Source organism: Monodon monoceros, unplaced genomic scaffold (genome assembly GCF_005190385.1).
Source record: "Monodon monoceros isolate NGI ecotype Baffin Bay Population unplaced genomic scaffold, NGI_Narwhal_1 Super_Scaffold_5, whole genome shotgun sequence".
NCBI classification, from domain to species: domain Eukaryota; kingdom Metazoa; phylum Chordata; class Mammalia; order Artiodactyla; family Monodontidae; genus Monodon; species Monodon monoceros.
In genome coordinates, this window is record NW_021703782.1 from 56,450,112 (window position 1) to 56,468,637 (window position 18,526).

The following is an 18,526-nucleotide window of genomic DNA, read 5'->3' on the forward strand; positions in this document are numbered from 1 at the left end:
GGTCTAATGTGTCATTTAAGGCCTGTGTTTCCTTATTGATTTTCTGTCTGGATAATCTGTCCATTGATGTAAGCGGGGTGTTAAAGTTCCCCACTATTATTGTGTTACTGTTGATTTCCCCTTTTATGGCTGTTAGAATTTGCCTTATGTATTGAGGTGCTCCTATGTTGGGTGCATAAATATTTACAATTGTTGTATCTTCTTCTTGGATTGATCCCTTGATCATTATGTAGTGTCCTTCTTTGTCTCTTGTAACAGTCTTTATTTTAAAGTTTATTTTGTCTGATATGGGTATTGCTACTCCAGGTTTCTTTTAATTTCCATTTGCATGGAATATCTTTTTCCATCCCCTCACTTTCAGTCTGTATGTGTCCCTAGATCTGAAGTGGGCTCTTATAGACAGCATATATGCAGGTCTTGTTTTTGTATCCATTCAGCCAGTCTATGTCTTTTGGTTGGAGCATTTAATTCATTTACATTTAAGGTAATTATTGATATATATGTTCTTATTGCCATTTTGTAAATTGTTTGGGATTTGGTTTTGCAAGTCTTTTTTCTTCCCTTCCTCTTTTGTTCCCTTCTCATGTGATTTATCTTTAGTGTTGTATTTGGATTGCTTTTTTCTTTTTTGTGTGTTTTTGTCTATCTATCATAGAGTTTTGGTTTGCAGATCACGTGAGGTTTTGATATGGCAGTCTATATATATACAAGACTGTCTTAAGTTGCTGGTCTCTTAATTTTAAATGCATTTCCAATATCCTGCATTTGTACTATCCTCTGCTCATGACTGCTGGTTTTGATATCATATTTGTGTGTGTGCGGATGATTTCCTACCTTTATTGTACGTTTGCCTTTACCAGTGAGCTTTCCAATTCATAATGTTCTTGTTTCTAGTTGTGGTCTTTTCTTTTCTGCCTAGAGAAGTTCCTTTAGCATTTATCGTAAAGCTGGTTGTGGTGCTGAATTCTCTTAGATTTCGCTTATCTGTAAAGCTTTTGATTTCTCCATTGAATCTGAATGAGAGCTTTGCTGGGCAGAGTATTCTTGGTTATAGGTTTTTTCCTTTCATCACTTTAAATATATCATGCCACTCCCTTCTGGCCTGCAGAGTTTCTGCTGAGAAATCAGCTGATAACCTTATGGGATTCCCTTGTATTTTATTTGTTGCTTTTCTCTTGTTGCTTTTAATATTTTCTCTTTGTCTTTAATTTTTGTCAGTTTGATTAATATATGTCTTGGTGTGTTCCTCCTTGGGTTTATCCTGTATGGGAGTCTGCATTTCCTTGGACTTGGGTGACTGTTTCTTTTCTCATATTAGGGAAGTTTTCAGCTATATCTCTTCAAATATTTTATCAAGTCCTTTCTCTCTTCTCCTTCTGCGACCCCTATAATGCGAATGTTGGTGCATTTAATGTCCCAGAGGTTTCTGAGACTGTCCTCCTTTCTTTTCATTCTTTCTTTCTTTATTCTGTTCTGCCGTAGTGATTTCCACTACTCTTTCTTCCAGCTCACTTATTAGTTCTTCTGCCTCATTTATTCTGCTATTGTTTCCTTCTAGTATATTTTTCACTTTGGTTATTGTATTGTTCATCTCTGTTCTTTAAATCTTCTAGGTCTTTGTTAAATATTTCTTGTATCTTCTCAGTCTGTGCCTTCATTCTTTTTCCAACATCTTGGATCATCGTTACTATCATTACTCTGTATTCTTTTTCATGTAGATTTGCCTATCTCTACTTTACTTAGTTGCTCTTCTGGGTTTTTATCTTGTTCCTTCTTCTGGAACACATTTCTCAACTGTCTCATTTAGTCTAACTTTCTGTGTTTGTGGTCTCCTTTCTGCAGGCTGCATGATTGTAATTCCTCTTCCTTCTTGTGTCTGTCTCCTGGTGGGTGAGCTTGGTCCAGGGGCTTGTGCAGGGTTCCTGGTGGGAGGGACTGGTGGGTGGAGCTGGGTCTTGTCCCTCTGGTGGACAGGGCCATGTCAAGGGGTGTGTTTACAGGTGGCTGTGAGGTCAGTACAAGTTTAGGCAGCCTGTTTGCTGATGGGTGAGACTGTGTTCCCCCGTTGCTGGTTGTTTGGCCCGAGGCATCCCAACACTGGAGCCTGCAGACTATTGGGTGGGGCCAGGCCTTAGTGCCAAAAATGCAACCTCCAAGAGAACCCACACTGATCAGTATTCCCTGGGGCCTCTGCCACCAGAGTCCTTGCCCCCACAGTGAGCCACAGCCAACACCTTCCTCTCCAGGAGACCCTCCAAGACCCTCAGGTAGGTCTAGCCCAGGCTCCTGTGGAGTCACTGCTTTGTGCTGGGTTCCAGTGCACGTGTGTGTGCCCTCTAAGAGTGAAATCTCTGTTTCCCCTTGTCTTGCGGAACTTCTGCACTCAAGCCACACTGGCCTTCAAAGCTCAATGCCCTGGGGGCTCTTCCTCCCAATGCCAGACCTTCAGGCTGAGGAGCATGACGTGAGGCTCAGAACTCTCACTCCATCTCATTGTGGCTTCCTCTTTGTCTTTGGATGTAAAATATCTTTTTTGGTAGGTTCCAGTCTTTTTTGTCGATGGTTGTTCACCAGTTAATTGTGATTTTGGTGTTTTCGTGGGAGGAAGTGAGCTGCAGTCCTTCTACTCTGCCATGTTGTCGGAATCGAGGGGCTGCTTTTAGTTTGGATACTTCCTGCTCTTTCCTCAGTGTGTGCTGGCTGTTATCCCCTTGATATGGGGTGGGCAGGTGTGGTGACCCGTGCTCACTCCTGGTACCCTGGGGTAGTGATCAGCGCCAACTTGTGGGTCTCCCAGCAGTGGCCTGCGTGTCTGCAAGATGGCAGGGCCAGTGATTGGCACCTGCTCATGGGTCTCTTAGTGGCGGCAGCAGCCCATGCCCACCTCTGGAGCTCACGATGACAGTGGTGGCTCGTGCCTGCCCCCAGAACTCATGTAGGTGGTGTCCTGTTGCCTGAGAGGGAGGGCACGCAGGGAAAGAAACTCCTATGGCAAGTCCTGCCCCTCTCCTCTGCATCCCCCAACAATGGTGCCTTGCCTCTCTGGCAGACCCAGGCTTCTTCTGAGTGCATCCTCAGTTGCCACACTCCAGCCTCTTCAGGCCGTCTCCGTGCAGCCAGCGCTGGTCCGCTCCCTGAGTCTGACCTCCAAAGCCCAAGCCTTAGCACCCAGCCCCGCATGCCCTGGCAGATGAGCATCTCAGGCTGGGGAGTTCAGGGCAGCACTACCAACCACCTGTGTAGGTCACTCTCTGTTCTGCCTTCCTCAAACTGGTTGCTGAGCTCTCCTCAGTGGCTCCAAAGCTCCCCCTCCATCCAGGCTGATCTCCCCACCAGTGAGGGGACTTCCCAGGGCGAGGGAACCTTTCCTCCTTCATCGCTCCCTCCCTGGGGCACATGTCCCATCTCAATTCCTCTTTTTTTTTTTTCTTTTGTCCTGCCTGGTTTACGTGGAGGTTTTTCTGCCTTTTCAGAAATCTGAGGTTTTCTGCCAGTGTTCAGTAGATGTTCTGTGTGAATTGTTCCACTTGTAGATGTGTTTCTGATATACTTGTGGGAGGAGGTGAGCTCTAAGTCCTATTCCTCCACCATTTTGATTCCTCCCACCAGGTAAAGCTTACTTTAAAGTACTATTCTTCCTTCCTAATTTCCTATTTTGCCCCTCGAACGTGTTCCCAACTGGTTTTTACTGAGATGACACCAACTGTGTCACGGAGGCCCCCTCCCATGGTAGTGACACAGGCAGGGTCCAGTTTTTAAGGCTTGAAAGCACATGGTCAATCATGAAGAAGAGAGAAACAATGGAACAATTACAAAGAAGCTTGAAAACTAAAAATGGACCCAAGTGCAAAGCTGGGCATGTTCCCTGCTAGTTCATGAGATGGTCATCCAGGGTGATAGGCTCCCTCCATGGATTCCCCCAGATGCTCCTAGCTTCACTCAGGAAGAAAAGTAAGAGATTGTGGATGGGCTGGGCACCCTCTGCCATTAGCATAAAACAGTTTTGGTTCATTCATTCTTGGCAAAGCACTTCCTCTGAGTAATCTTTCCCTTTTATAAGTGCTAAAGTTAAAGGAGAAAATAAAACATCTATGAAAGTGTTGCCACTGTTTGAGGACAGCAAAAGTAAGCCTCTTAAATACAATAATAAAACCAGTTTACCAGCAGCACCAGTTAATTATACACCATTGCTATGGTTATCCTGTGAGACCATAAAAGGTAATGGGGCTGTTTCTGAAGTTAGTGGGAAGGAACGCAGCACAGTCACTGAGGCGGACTGCTGACACTTTAGAAAAATTTCTCCCCAAGTCAGTGTATGTCTGGGTGAGCAGAAGTCATTAAAACATGAAGGCCTCCCAGTGGGGGCTGCAACCCACCCCGCCTTAAAAAAAAAACAAAAGATTTCTCTAATTATAAAGTATCTTCCATCAATAAGTTTTCCAATCAGACTTGTTTCGCCAACTGGAAAAAAAATAGCAGTCACGGACAAACTAGCCAAGGGCCAGAGGGTTATATACAAACCTTAAGAAAAAGCTGGTTTTCTACAGCAGAAGCACGTAAGTCTTTGATTCAGTAAAAACAGAGGTGGCAAACTGGATTTAGGGACTGTGAGCAAACTGGATTTTGTCTCAAGAAATTTTCTACTAGGCTCAACATAACGTAACAGGTTAGATTCAGAGTATCTATGTGATTTATATATATATATATATATTTTTTAATTTAATTTATTTATTTATTCATGGCTGTGTTGGGTCTTCGTTTCTATGCAAGGGCTTTCTCTAGTTGCGGCAAGCGAGGGCCACTCTTCATTGCGGTGCGCGGGCCTTTCACTGTCGTGGCCTTTCTTGTTGTGGGGCACAGGCTCCAGATGTGCAGGCTCAGTAGTTGTGGCTCATGGGCTTAGTTGCTCCATGGCATGTGGGATCTTCCCAGACCAGGGCTCGAACCCATGTCCCCTGCATTGGCAGGCAGATTCTCAACCAGTGCGTCACTAGGGAAGCCCTATATATTTTTTAATTTAAAAATTTTCTATGAGAATTTTAAAAAAGCAGTTCAATTTGGTGTGACTGTTCTGAGAAATGGACCTTAGAAAATTCGTGCTCGAGTAAAGCTAGATGGTAAAGCATACTGGTATTGGAGCCAAATCTACCATGGAACAGAGATTGTGATCAGAGCAGAAAGCAAAAAGCTTAAATATGATTAAGAAATGGTATTTGAAATCTATAAGACCCAGCTGGTAGGATGTTTAACCATACATGGATTAGAAAATCAAAGACCTGAGAGACTTCCAGAGGGCTACCTACTCCATTTCCCAACCTCTAAATCTTTAGGAGATTATTTTTTTAAAAAAGGGGGGAGGGAATGGGAGGGGACAGAGAATCCATGGAAGATAGGAGAAACAGGATGAGAGGCAATCACCTCCAGCATCTTGAAAAGGAAAGTTTTTCTCAAGAGATTTCAAGACCTAGAACACTGACAAATTATCCAGGTTTTTAGCTCTTTGTTAAGGTTTAACAGATGTCTTTACTATAGGAATATTTTCTTCTCCCTTTCCCTGCTGTTTATTATCTGGGGGTTAATCTGTTTTCAGGTGTGTGGGTCCCCTACTTGCCACATTTCCTCACTGGGTGGGCAGCAGTGCTGTTACTATCACTCTTCTCTTGACTGTTTCACTTTGAAGGACCTTCCCCTCAAGGATGCAGCTGAGAAGGAAAAGTCAGTTTACACCTGATGCACTTACCCTGTTCTCAGGATCCCACCTGACAGGAGAGGAGCTGAATATACAACTGAACATTTAAGGAAACCCATGTTCTTCCAAAGTAATCTAGAGTCGCTCTATCACTGCATAAAAGTATATCATTAGCATGCAATGAAAACTAAGGATGTCATTTATTCAGAAAAAAGTTTTCATTTTAGTCAGAAAAATCCCCTCATTCAAATTTCCTAGTTTAGGACTTATCATTTCACAGATGCACTAGATGCAATTCTAAATGAGTAAAACTGACTTCATTTCAGGGTCCAGTAAATATTTTATGATACAATAATGAAAACTGAGTTATTATGAATTATATTTTTTAACTTCAGTTTTGACTATTTGTCCATGTTTATTTGTCTTTTAATGGTATGTACAGGGCTTGAAACTAATAACGTTTTCTTTTGTAAAAAAAAAACTGCTTTAGTATTTCCACAACTAGTATTTGGGCTTTGTTTATTCCTTTTGTTATAAAAGTGAGAGTTTAGTTTAATTATAAATTGACACAAACATTAATGAGCTTCTGAGAGAGAAGTTAATACAGTTGACCTTGAACAACATGGGTCTGAACTATATATGGGTCCACTTAATACACGGATTTTTTTCAATCATAAACATTATGGTACTACACGATCTGAGTGATTGAATCCATAGATGTGAAACTGTGGGCAGGAAGGGTCTGACTATATAAGTTATATATGACTGTGTGGAGGGTCAGCACTCCAACCTCCCGCATTGTTAAAGGGTGAACTGTATATGATAAGGCTATAGGAAACTAGATGTTTGCTATGCTGAGTCCCCTTTAATCTCCTACTGAAAGCTTTTTTTTTTTTGCGGTACGTGGGCCTCTCACTGTCGTGGCCTCTCCTATTGTGGAGCACAGGCTCCGGACGCACAGGCTCAGCAGCCATGGCTCACGGGCCCAGCCGCTCCGCGGCATGTGGGATCTTCCCGGACCGGGGCACGAACCCGTGTCCCCTGCATCGGCAGGCAGACCCTCAACCACTGCACCACCAGGGAAGCCCTGAAAGCTTTCTTTTAACGTTGCTTCCACTAAGAAGATTGTAAATGTCTTGATGGTATCTTTATATGTTCCCAGTTAGCTTGCATAGGACACATATTCAATAACTTTCTGTATGCCAATAGATGTTAACACAAAGAAGCATCATTTGACCTCATTAGAAAGAAAGATGAGGAACTTGCACCGGTTTCCCTGTTTCTGGACAAATTTGAGCTTCGGATTAAACGATTTCAATAAGGGAAAAGTTGCATTGGCTTTCTTCAAAATCAATCCAAAAGCCTAAGTGTGTTTCCTGCTGGGCTTGGGAAACAGTGAGAGAGGAGGAGAGATTCACATGGCAGATCCCTCAGAGGGATTATCCAGCACTTACAAAACGAGCTTTCACTCTCTTGGGTAACTCTTCATCTAAAGTGTAGATGTCCTCTCTCTTCATTGCTATCTGGGATCCATCTTCAAATTCAACCTAATGAAAAATAAGACATCGAGCATGATCTATTTAAAAAAGAAGCAAGCATTCACCATTTTCTTCAGGGTTCCAGTTAGCTACATAAAAAAGAAAAAAGGATTCAGGCAGAACAAACAAGAGAACTATCCAACAGCCAAGGAAGGAAGAAAAGCTCTTTCCCTTATCAAACTAAGAACAAAGTATGTTTTCAAACAGGCCAAAATTCTTGAAAATGAGTGTTTTGCAATATGTGATATGAAAACTTTATCCCCCCAAAGGAAAAACAAAGAAAAGTAACTGCTGCTCAAATGATTTCTCAGAACATGAGATTGTGGCCAATTTAGCATTAGGACGGGTGGGGCCTGTAAGTACTGATTGTTTCTTTAAGAGGCTCTGAGAACATAAGAGGGAGGACTGTTTCTCTTTGAGAAAGAAGTAATGATATATTTACTCTTGTATAATAATCCTCCCAGATAAAATAATTTCTCAAGTTCTTACGGAGCTTTAACTTTCAAAACTCACTATTGTTAAATTCAAACAAATGGCCAGGAAGATCTCAGGTTCTCCTTAACCTCACGTGTCAGCCACCTCAATTTGTGAAAATACATTATCATCTAAATGAAAATGTTTAAAACTTTTAAAACTTTGTTTTCAAGCTAATCAAATGGCAGCAAGTAATTTCATTATCCAGTTTTTTCAATATTTTAGGATATTTTGTTAGAGAAAAAGTGACACTGAATAACAAACATAGAGCATCTGGGGGAAATTCATCAAAGGCCCTACTCAAAGTGATCTTGGTTTAGGCTCAATCCCACATGAACTCTTCCAGAAGAAAACAACAAAAGGGATGCAATCAGGGTAGAATATCGGATATGTTCTAACTCTGACCACTTATGGTATTCTTGAAATCCCTAACTTGTCTGTCTGAATTCTTTACTTTTAAGAAATAAGTATATGCTTGCAATTCTAGTTAAAAGATAAGTTAAACCATTTAGCTGTGCTAAAATTAAAAACATGGTTTTTAATTTTAAAAAATCTGCTGAAGTTTAAAAAACACTAAAGATAAAATATATAATTAAACTTCGTATTTATTATCCATGTACTGCTCACGTTTGACTAAGCTCAAACACGGGGCAGAATTAGGTCTCGGTCACAGGAGACTTCTCGCTGCTACTTTCCGGAACGCTGAGATTGGGAAGGCTTTTCTTCCTGGCCTTGTTTCAGCAAAATGGTTTCTGTAACATTTAATTAGGCCAAGGTGTCATTGCAATTTATACAGTTCGATAGCATAGCTAGAACTACCTGTGCCTACCTTTCTTCTGTTTTAGATCATTTGAAAATTCTAAAAGAGAAAAAGGCAATTTTAAAACTAAGAGGGAGTATGGTATGGTGACCAACCATCCCAGTTTGTCCAGGACTGAAGGGGTCTCCCAGGATGCAAGACTTTCAGTGCTAAAATCAAGGACAGTCCCTCGCAAGCTGGGATAGTTGTTCACCCGACTTGGGACAGAGCCAAGAGTAAATTCTGGCCTTTCCCTTTACCAGCTGTGTGCTCTTGAACAAATTATCACATTCACTGAGACTTTTTCCCCTCCTTTGTAAAGTAGGAGTCAAAAACATCTATGTTGCAGGGCTACTGTGAGGGCCCCCAAAATGCATATACTTAGGATACTTAGCACTGCGCAGTAGGTATTTAGTTCCATTTTTATAAATATCTTTGCTTATTCAATGGTGAGGCCGAATAGACACAAAACACAAAATGATCTCAAAAGGCCAGTTGGTTTAATGAGGAATTTTAAACTACTTCCTTGAGAGACAATTTTAATATTAGTCTTAACTTTTTCATTGAGTCTGTAAATATGCTCCCAGTTCTATGTTGACAGGCCATGATAAATTCAACTGAAGTTAGCACACTGATTACTAATTAGCCTGAATTTCAACATGTCTTCATTATGATACTTTTCATGTAGCTAATAGCTTTGCTACATGTAAGATGCTTCACTTTTGCATTTATTGTTTAATTAAATGTAATTATTTTCTTTTGAATGATGTAGTGAACGCTTCTTTTCTAGGAGTCTCCAGTATTACCAGCCTGTCATGTGATTTTTGCCTAATTTTGGACATTCTGATACAAAAATGCTGCAGCAGTTACCCTGCTGTAAATGACCTGAATCTGCAACTTAACACTTTGTCACCAATACAAAGGGGAAATGGCCTTCTCTCTCTCTCTCTGTCTCTCTCTCTCACACACACACACACACACACACACACACAGGATATGTACATCCTCCCCACCCTGGTGGCTTTTTCTACACCTTAAAAAATGTTCTCCCCTAAGTTGTCCAAACTTCTTTGAACACTTTTAATTACATTGTGCTCCAGTTTTTAGTGCAGTGTCTTTTAATGTACTCTTCCATTTAAGCCCTAGCCCTTTATCAGTCTTTGAACAATTTCTCTGAGGAAACTGGAGGTCTTATCATTCTCAAGCTGTTTTTAACTTCACAGGCCTGAACCTTCTTGCTTTTTCTCCTTTTACTTCAATCTTCCTGTTTTTACACTACTGCTTAGCTTTAGAATGTTGATTTCTGCCATCGTGTTACTAAAAGTACTATAATTTATTGGTTCTAATAAATTTGTTCCTTTTTAAAGTCTTTCTGAAGGAATATAAATGCACATGCGCCATCCATGTTGTTTTCCTTATTAGAGCTTAACTCATCCTCATTTCTAATAGGGATACAATTCATTTTTAAATTGTATATATATTCTTTAATAATATGTAGAGTTGTTCAGTGAACAGAATGCCAAAATGATAGCTGCACTTTTCATTAAATGAGTGCTCCTTTACGCTCGGGTGCACAAATCGCCCCATCTGTGCCGATGCACCATTGGCTTAGGTTTGCTGAAACGCCCGACGGGGATGATGTCTCTCAGGGAAAAGCCACCCATTCAGGGGCTGCTGGATGATGAACAGCCATCACTGATTTGGCTTACAGTTAGATAATCCAGCCAGTTAGTCTCTCCCCGTATAACAGAAACACAAGAAAGCAGCCCACCATCCAGCTGGTTATCTTTTTGACCTAACTAACTATATTCCTTACAATTAACCTATTCATCAGATGTTACTAGAGTTTCCCAGTATCGAACTTGGTAATAAAAGTCTAATATCTAGGTCATCAAACATCGAATTTTTGCCTTTTTTTATAAAACAAGAGGTGTTCCAAATTCATGTGGCTTCTTGGTCAGCAGTACACTGGCTATACCGTCTGCCCTCTGGCTTCTCCTGTCCATCTCAGCAAGCATCACACCCAGGGCAGCACTCACCTGGTACATGTGGGCAACATTTGATCCGAGATATTTTGCCCCGTAGAGTTTGCCATCAGGCCACTTGACTTGAACGACTTCTCCCTCGGCAGGAGGGCCTAGCCTCACACAGTCTCGGCTCTGCATAATAAATAGTAGTTAGGCTTTTCAAGGCAAATGTCTAAGTGACTGCATTTAGAACGTAGCAAATGAGCAACTCCTGGCAATTAAAAGGAGTTATTGCCTCTGTCTTTTATGGATTATGATCTTGCATGGGTGTTCAGGGGAAGAGCTATAAGCCAAAGGAGTACTTAAAGATTCAGCCTACATCATAAAGTTACAAAGGAACCACCATAATCCAAGAAGGAAAAAACAGCATTTACATTTGCTGTTTGACAAAGAATTGTTCAGAGGGTAAGTAAAATGTGCATAGAAACTGCTCTAGCTGAGAAATAGACTGGCTAATGATTTATAACACCTGACACGTATAGAGCATTTTGCAGCTAACAGAAGGCTTCGACATACATCTCGTCTGATCCTCACAATCGTTCCGTGAGGTAGGCAGAGACTACTAATTACCCCCATTTTACTGACAAGGAAACTGAGCCTCTGAGGAGGCTCCTTTCAGTTGTCAGGATCTCTGGAGAAGTGAAGCGGTGTAAGAGACAAAGAACTGAGGACGCCCAGGTGGACCTGGGGGCAGGAGAGAAGCAGACTGTCATCAGAGCCGGCAGGCCCGGATGAAGGAGCAAGGGAAAAATGCAGGAGCCTCCAGAGTGCGGCAGGGGAGGCTGTAAGGCCCGGGTCCTGCTCAGCAGGCCTCTTCTGAAGACCCCTGGACCTTCCCCTACAGGCCTGGTTCTGCCTGCGCCTCCCATCCACTTAGTAGTCCACCTCATTCCACAGGTGATCCTGGCGGTGCCACAAGAACTCTTCTCACCTCACTTCTTCCACTCAGCACTGCCTCCTCCTCGGGCAGCAACTCAGAACAAATTTCCCACTAGCTCATCCTGGGAAGGTGCTTTTTAGAGGGGGAGGGGTACAGATATACTTTGCAAACTTAAGTTTGTATGTATTGAGAATGACACAATAAAATTTGAATACAAAGGAATTAAATACTTGACTACTTTGATAAATTTTTTGCACATTGAGCAGTTCATGTTTTGCTAATCCTGGTATTTTACTGATGAGGCCAATCTGACTGACTGAAATGCACACTTGACCAGTTAAGCTTTAAATACAGACTGGGCAGGGTTCTGTTGTTTAAATGAGAGGCACACACAGGAAATATTTAGTTGTTTATGATTAGAAATCCACCATGTATTACTTTTCATTATTAACAGAAATTTTGCATCATAAAGGAGTGGGTCTTTTACTGTTGGGTTCAGAGTATACCTGAGAGGTTCATCTTTCTCACAGCAGACTATGCCTCCACTTAAAGCTATGGGCAAAGAAGAAAAAATGTGTGCTCAGAGGCTCTGCAGAGTTGACAGTCTGCATCTAACTTAGTCAAATGAAAATAAGTTTCTTCTTGGCCTTCATAATATTTGATCTCAGGCTCCACAGAACTGAAAGAGTAGGATGAAGAACTGTATTCTACATATGCCCCTGGAGTTATCATCTCACTTTTCATTTCCCTTCCCTTCCAAAGATGTACATGGTACTAAGAAGATTGGAAGGTGTAGCTTCTAAATAGATGCTGTCTCCTAGGACAGGAAGCTACATCAGCTCAGGGATAACTCTGAGCTAAAACCCAGATGGCTTGGTGATGGGGGCAAGGAGAGAACAAGAGTAAGTTTCTTCCTTCTCCTAAAGTTTTATTCCATGTGGAGGAAGCTCCATTAAGGTAATACTCCTAGCTTTTCTTTTTTTTCCCACTCCCTCATTCATTCACTTTTTTTTTTTAATTTTCATTGGAGGATACTCGATTTACAATGTTCTGTTAGTTTCAGGTGTACAACAAAGTGAATCAGTTACACATATACATATACCCACTCTTTTTTAGATTCTTTTCCCATATAGGCCATTACTGAGTACTGAGTAGACTTCCCTGTGCTATAGAGTAGGTTCTTATTAGTTATCTACTACTATGTTTTATATATAGTAGTGTGTATATTGTCAATGCCAGTCTCCCAATTTATCCCTCCCCTGCCAAAGCAATCTACAGATTCAACACAATCCCTATCAAATTTCCAATGGCATTTTACACAGAATTACAACAAAAAATTTTACAATTTGTATGGAAACACAAAAGACCACGAATAGCAAAAGCAATCTTGAGAAAGAAAAATGGAGCTGGAGAAATCAGGCTCCCTGACTTCAGACTATACTACAAAGCTACAGCAATCAAGACAGTATGGTACTGGCACAAAAACAGAAATATAGATCAATGGAACAGGATAGAAAACCCAGAGATAAACCCAAGCACATATGGTCACCTTATCTTTGATAAAGGAGGCAAGAATATACAATGGAGAAAAGACAGTCTCTTTGATAAGTGAGGCTGGGAAAACTGAACAGCTACATGTAAACAAACGAAATTAGAACACTCCCTGACACCATACACAAGAACAAACTCAAAATGTATTAAAGATCTAAATGTAAGGCTAGATACTATAAAACTCTTAGAGGAAAACACAGGCAGAACACTCTTTGACATAAATCGCAGCAAGAACTTTTTGAATCCATCTCCTAGAGTAATGAAAATAAAAACAAAAATAAACAAATGGGACCTAATGAAACTTTAAAGCTTTTGCACAGCAAAGGAAACCGTAAACAAAACAAAAAGACAGCCCTCAGAATGGGAGAACATATTTGCAAATGAAGCAACCAACAAAAGATTAATATCCAAAATATACAAACAGTTCTTGGAGCTCAATATCAAAAGAAACCAACCCAATCAAAAAATGGGCAGAAGACCTAAATAGACATTTCTCCAGAGAACACATACAGATGGCCAACAAACACATGAAAAGATGCTCAACATCACTAATTGTTAGAGAAAGGCAAATCAAAACTACAATGAGGTATCACCTTACACCAGTCAGAATGGCCATCATTAAAAAATCTATAAACAAATGCTGGAGAGGGTGTGAAGAAAAGGGAACCCTCATACACTGTTGGTGGAAATGTAAATTGATACAGCCACTATGGAAAACGTATGGAGGTTCCTTAAAAAACTAAAAATAGAGGTCCCAGGAAGAGGACTGGGGTTGGCTGCGTGAACACAGCCTGAAGGGGGCTAGTGTGCCACAGCTAGCCGGGAGGGAGTCTGGGAAAAAGTCTGGACCTGCCTAAGAGGCAAGAGACCATTGTTTCGGGGTGCGCGAGGAGAGGGGATTCAGAGCACCGCCTAAACAAGCTCCAGAAACAGGCGCGATCCATGGCTTTCAGCGCAGACACCAGAGACAGGCATGAAACGCTAAGGCTGCTGCTGCAGCCACCAAGAAGCCTGTGTGCAAGCACAGGTCACTCTCCACACCTCCCCTCCCAGTAGCCTGTGCAGCCCGCCATTGCTAGGGTCCCATAATCTAGGGAAAACACACAGTGCACCTCAGGCTGTTGCAACATCACGCTGGCCTCTGCCGCTGCAGGCTCGCACTGCATTCCATACCCCTCCCTCCCCCGAGGCCTGGGTGAGCCAGAGCCCCCTAATCAGCTGCTCCTTTAACCCCTTTGTGTCTGGGTGAAGAACAGACGCCCTCAGGCGACCTACATGCAGAGGCGGGGCCAAATCCAAAGCTGAACCCCGGGAGCTGTGCGAACAAAGAAGAGAAAGGGAGATCTCTCCCAGCAGCCTCAGGAGCAGCAGATTAAGTCTCCACAATCAACTTGATGTACCCGGCATCTGTGGAATACTTGAATAGACAATGAATCATCCCAAGATTAAAGCGATGGACTTTGTGTGATTTTGTCTGTATAGCTTTGCTTTTACCATTTGTCCTAGGGTTCTGTCTGTCCATTTCCTTGGTTTTTGTTTGGGGTTTTTTTTGTATACTTTTTTAGCGCTTGTTATCATTAGTGGATTTGTTTTTTGGTTTGGTTGCTCTCTTCTTTCTTTTATTTTTTATTACTTTTCAATTTTTAAAAAATTTTTAATAATTAAAAAAATTTTTTTCATTTTAATAACTTTATTTTATTTTTTTCTTTCTTTTTTTATCCCTTTTCTTCTGACCTGTGTGACAGAGTATTGGTGCTCCGGCCGGGTGTCAAGCCTGAGCCTCTGAGGTGGGAGAGCTGAGTTCAGGACACTGGTCCACCAGAGACCTCCTGGCTCCACATAATATCAAATGGCAAAAGCTTTCCCAGAGATCTCCATCTCAATGCTAAGACCCAGCTCCACTCAACAACCAGCAAATTACAGTGCTGGACACCCTACGCCAAACAACTAGCAAGACAGGAACACAATCCCACCCATTAGCAGAGAGGCTGCCTTAAATCATAATAAGGTCACAGACACCCAAAACATACCACCAGACATGGTTCTGCCCACCAGACAGACAAGATCCAGCCTCATCCACCAGAACACAAGCACCAGGAAGCCTACACAACCCACTGAATCAACGTTAGCCACTGGAGGCAGACACCAAAAACAACGGGAAGTATGAACCTGCAGCCTGCAGAAAGGAGACCCCAAACACAGTAAGTTAAGCAAAATGAGAAGACAGAGTAACACACAGCAGATGAAGGAGCAAGGTAAAAACCCACCTGACCAAACAAATGAAGAGGATAGGCAATCTACCTGAAACAGAATTCAGAGTAATGATAGTAAAGATGATCCAAAATCTTGGAAATAGAATGGACAAAATACAAGAAACGTTTAACAAGGACCTAGAAGAACTAAAGAGCAAACAAACAATGATGAAGAACACAATAAATGAAATTAAAAATTCTCTAGAAGGAATCAATAGCAGAAAAACTAAGGAAGAAGAACAGATAAGTGACGTGCAAGATAAAAGAGTGGAAATGACTACCACAGAGAAGAATAAAGAAAAAACAATGAAAAGAATTGAGGACACTGTCAGAGACCTCTGGGAGAACATTAATAAACGCACCAACATTAGAGTTATAGGAGGTCCCAGAAAAAGAAGAGAAAAAGAAAAGGACTGAGAACGTATTTGAAGAGATTATAGTTGAAAACTTCCCTGATATGGGAAAGGGAATAGTCAATCAAGTCCAGAGAGGGCAGAGTCCCCTACAGGGTAAATCCAAGGAGAAACACGCCAAGACACATTAAGCAAACTATCAAAAATTAAATACAAAGAAAAAATATTAAAAGCGGCAAGGGAAAACAACAAATAACATACAAGGGAATTCCCACAAGGTTAACAGCTGATCTTTCATCAGACACTCTGCAAGCCAGAAGGGACTGGCAGGACATATTTAAAGTGATGAAAGGAAAAAACCTACAACCAAGATTACTGTACCCAGCAAGGATCTCATTCAGATTCGACGGAGAAATTAAAACCTTTACAGACAAGCAAAAGCTAAGAGAGTTCAGCACCACCAAACCAGCTTTACAACAAATGCTAAAGGAACTTCTCTAGGCAGGAAACACAAGAAAAGGAAAAGACCTACAAAAACAAACCCAAAACAATTAAGAAAATGGTAATAGGAACATACATACCGATAATTACCTTAAATGTAGATGGACTAAATGCTCCAACCAAAAGACACAGACTGGCTGAATGGATACAAAGACAAGACCTGCATATATGCTGTCTATAAGAGCCCACTTCAGATCTAGGGACACATACAGACTGAAAGTGAGGGGATGGAAAAAGATATTCCATGCAAATGGAAATTAAAAGAAACCTGGAGTAGCAATACTCATATCAGACAAAATAAACTTTAAAATAAAGACTGTTACAAGAGACAAAGAAGGACACTACATAATGATCAAGGGATCGATCCAAGAAGAAGATATAACAATTGTAAATATTTATGCACCCACATAGGAGCACCTCAACATATAAGGCAAATGCTAACAGCCATAAAAGGGGAAATCGACAGTGACACGATAATAGCAGGGGACTTTAACACCCCACTTTCACCAATGGACAGATCATCTAAAATGAAACTAAATAAGGAAACACAAGCTTTAAACGATACATTAAACAAGATGGACTTAACTGATATATATTTACAGGACATTCCATCCAAAAATAACAGAATACACTTTATTCTCAAGTGCTCATGGAACATTTTCCAGGATAGATCGTATCTTTCTTGGGTCACAAATCAAGCCTTGGTAAATTTAAGAGAATTGAAATCATATCAAGTATCTTTTCTGACCACAATGCTATGAGACTGGATATCAATTACAGGAAAAAGTCTGTAAAAATTACAAACACGTGGAGGGTAAACAATACACTACTAAATAACAGAGATCACTGAGGAAATCAAAAAATACCTAGAAACAAATGACAAAGAAAACACGACAAGCCAAAACTTATGGGATGCAACAAAAGCAGTTCTAAGAGGGAAGTTTATAGCAATACAATCCTACCTCAAGAAACAAGAAACAACTCAAATAACCTAACCTTACACCTAAAGCAATTAGAGAAAGAAGAACAAAAAAACCCAAAAGTTAGCAGAAGGAAAGAAATCATAAAGATCAGATCAGAAATAAATGAAAAAGAAATGAAGGAAACAGTAGGAAAGATTAATAAAACTAAAAGCTGGTTCTTTGAGAAGATAAACAAAATTGATAAACCATTAGCCAGACTCATCAAGAAAAAAAGAAGACTCAAATCAACAGAATTAGAAATGAAAACAGAGAAGTAACAACTGACACTGCAGAAATACAAAGGATCAGAAAACCATAATTTAAAGAGTCATGTACCACAGTGTTCACTGCAGCTCTGTTTGCCATAGCCAGGACAAGGAGGCAACGTAAGTGTCCATCGACAGATGAATGGATAAAGAAGATTTGGCACATGTGTAGAATGGAATATTACTCAGCCATAAAAAGAAATGAAACTGAGTTATTTGTAGTGAGGTGGATGCACTTAGAGTCTGTCATACAGAGTGAATAGGTCAGAAAGAGAAAAACAAATACTGTATGCTAACACATATATATGGAATCTAAAAAAAAAGGTCATGAAGAACCTAGGGGCAAGACGGGAATAGACGCAGGCCTACTAGAGAATGGACTTGAGGACATGGGGAGGGGGAAGTGTAAGCTGGGACAAAGTGAGAGAGTGGTAGTATATATATGGACATATATACACTACCAAATGTAAAATGGATAGCTAGTGGGAAGCAGTCACATAGCACAGGGAGATCAGCTCGGTGCTCTGTGACCACCTGGAGGGGTGGGATAGGGAGGGTGGGAGGGAGGGAGATGCAAGAGGGAAGAGATATGGGGATATTTGTATATGTATAGCTGATTCACTTTGTTGTAAAGTAGAAAGTAACACACCATTGTAAAGCAATTATAGTAACACACCATTGTAAAGGAATTATATTCCAATAAAGATGTTAAAAAAAAAAACTAAAAATAGAACTACCATATGACCCAACAATCCCAATACTGGGCATATACCCTGAGAAAACCATAATTCAAAAAAAACAAACAAAAAAAAACAACAAACAAACAAAACACATGCACCCCAATGTTCACAGCAGCACTATTTACAATAGCCAGGACATGGAAGCAACCTAAATGTCCACCAACAGAGGAGTGGCTAAAGAAGATGTGGTACATATATACAATGGGATATTACTCAGCCAAAAAAAGGAATGAAATTGGGTCATTTATAGAAATATGGATGGTCTAAAGAGTATCATACAGAGTGAAGTAAGTCAGAAAGAGAAAAGCAAATATCGTATAATAATGCATATATGTGGAATCTAAAAAAATGGTGTAGATGACCTTATTTGCAAAGCAGAAATAGGACACAGACGTAGAGAACAAATGTATAGATACCAAGGGGGAAAGCGATGGGGTGGGATGAATTGGGAGACTGGGATTGACACATATACATTATTGATACTATGTATAACA

At 40.8% G+C, this 18,526-nt stretch overlaps 1 protein-coding gene across 4 annotated transcripts in view; it reads right to left on the reverse strand.

Moving 5' to 3' along the window:
- Nucleotides 1-18,526, reverse strand: part of KDM4C (lysine demethylase 4C) — a 400,055-nt gene that overhangs the window by 6,477 nt on the left and 375,052 nt on the right. For all 4 annotated transcript variants that reach the window (XM_029201477.1, XM_029201479.1, XM_029201480.1 and 1 more), the window contains 2 exons: nt 10,540-10,659; nt 7,144-7,236 (listed from right to left, as the gene is read on the reverse strand). In XM_029201477.1, coding sequence (XP_029057310.1) covers nt 7,144-7,236; nt 10,540-10,659 — 213 coding nt within the window. The remainder of the gene's footprint in view (nt 1-7,143; nt 7,237-10,539; nt 10,660-18,526) is intronic.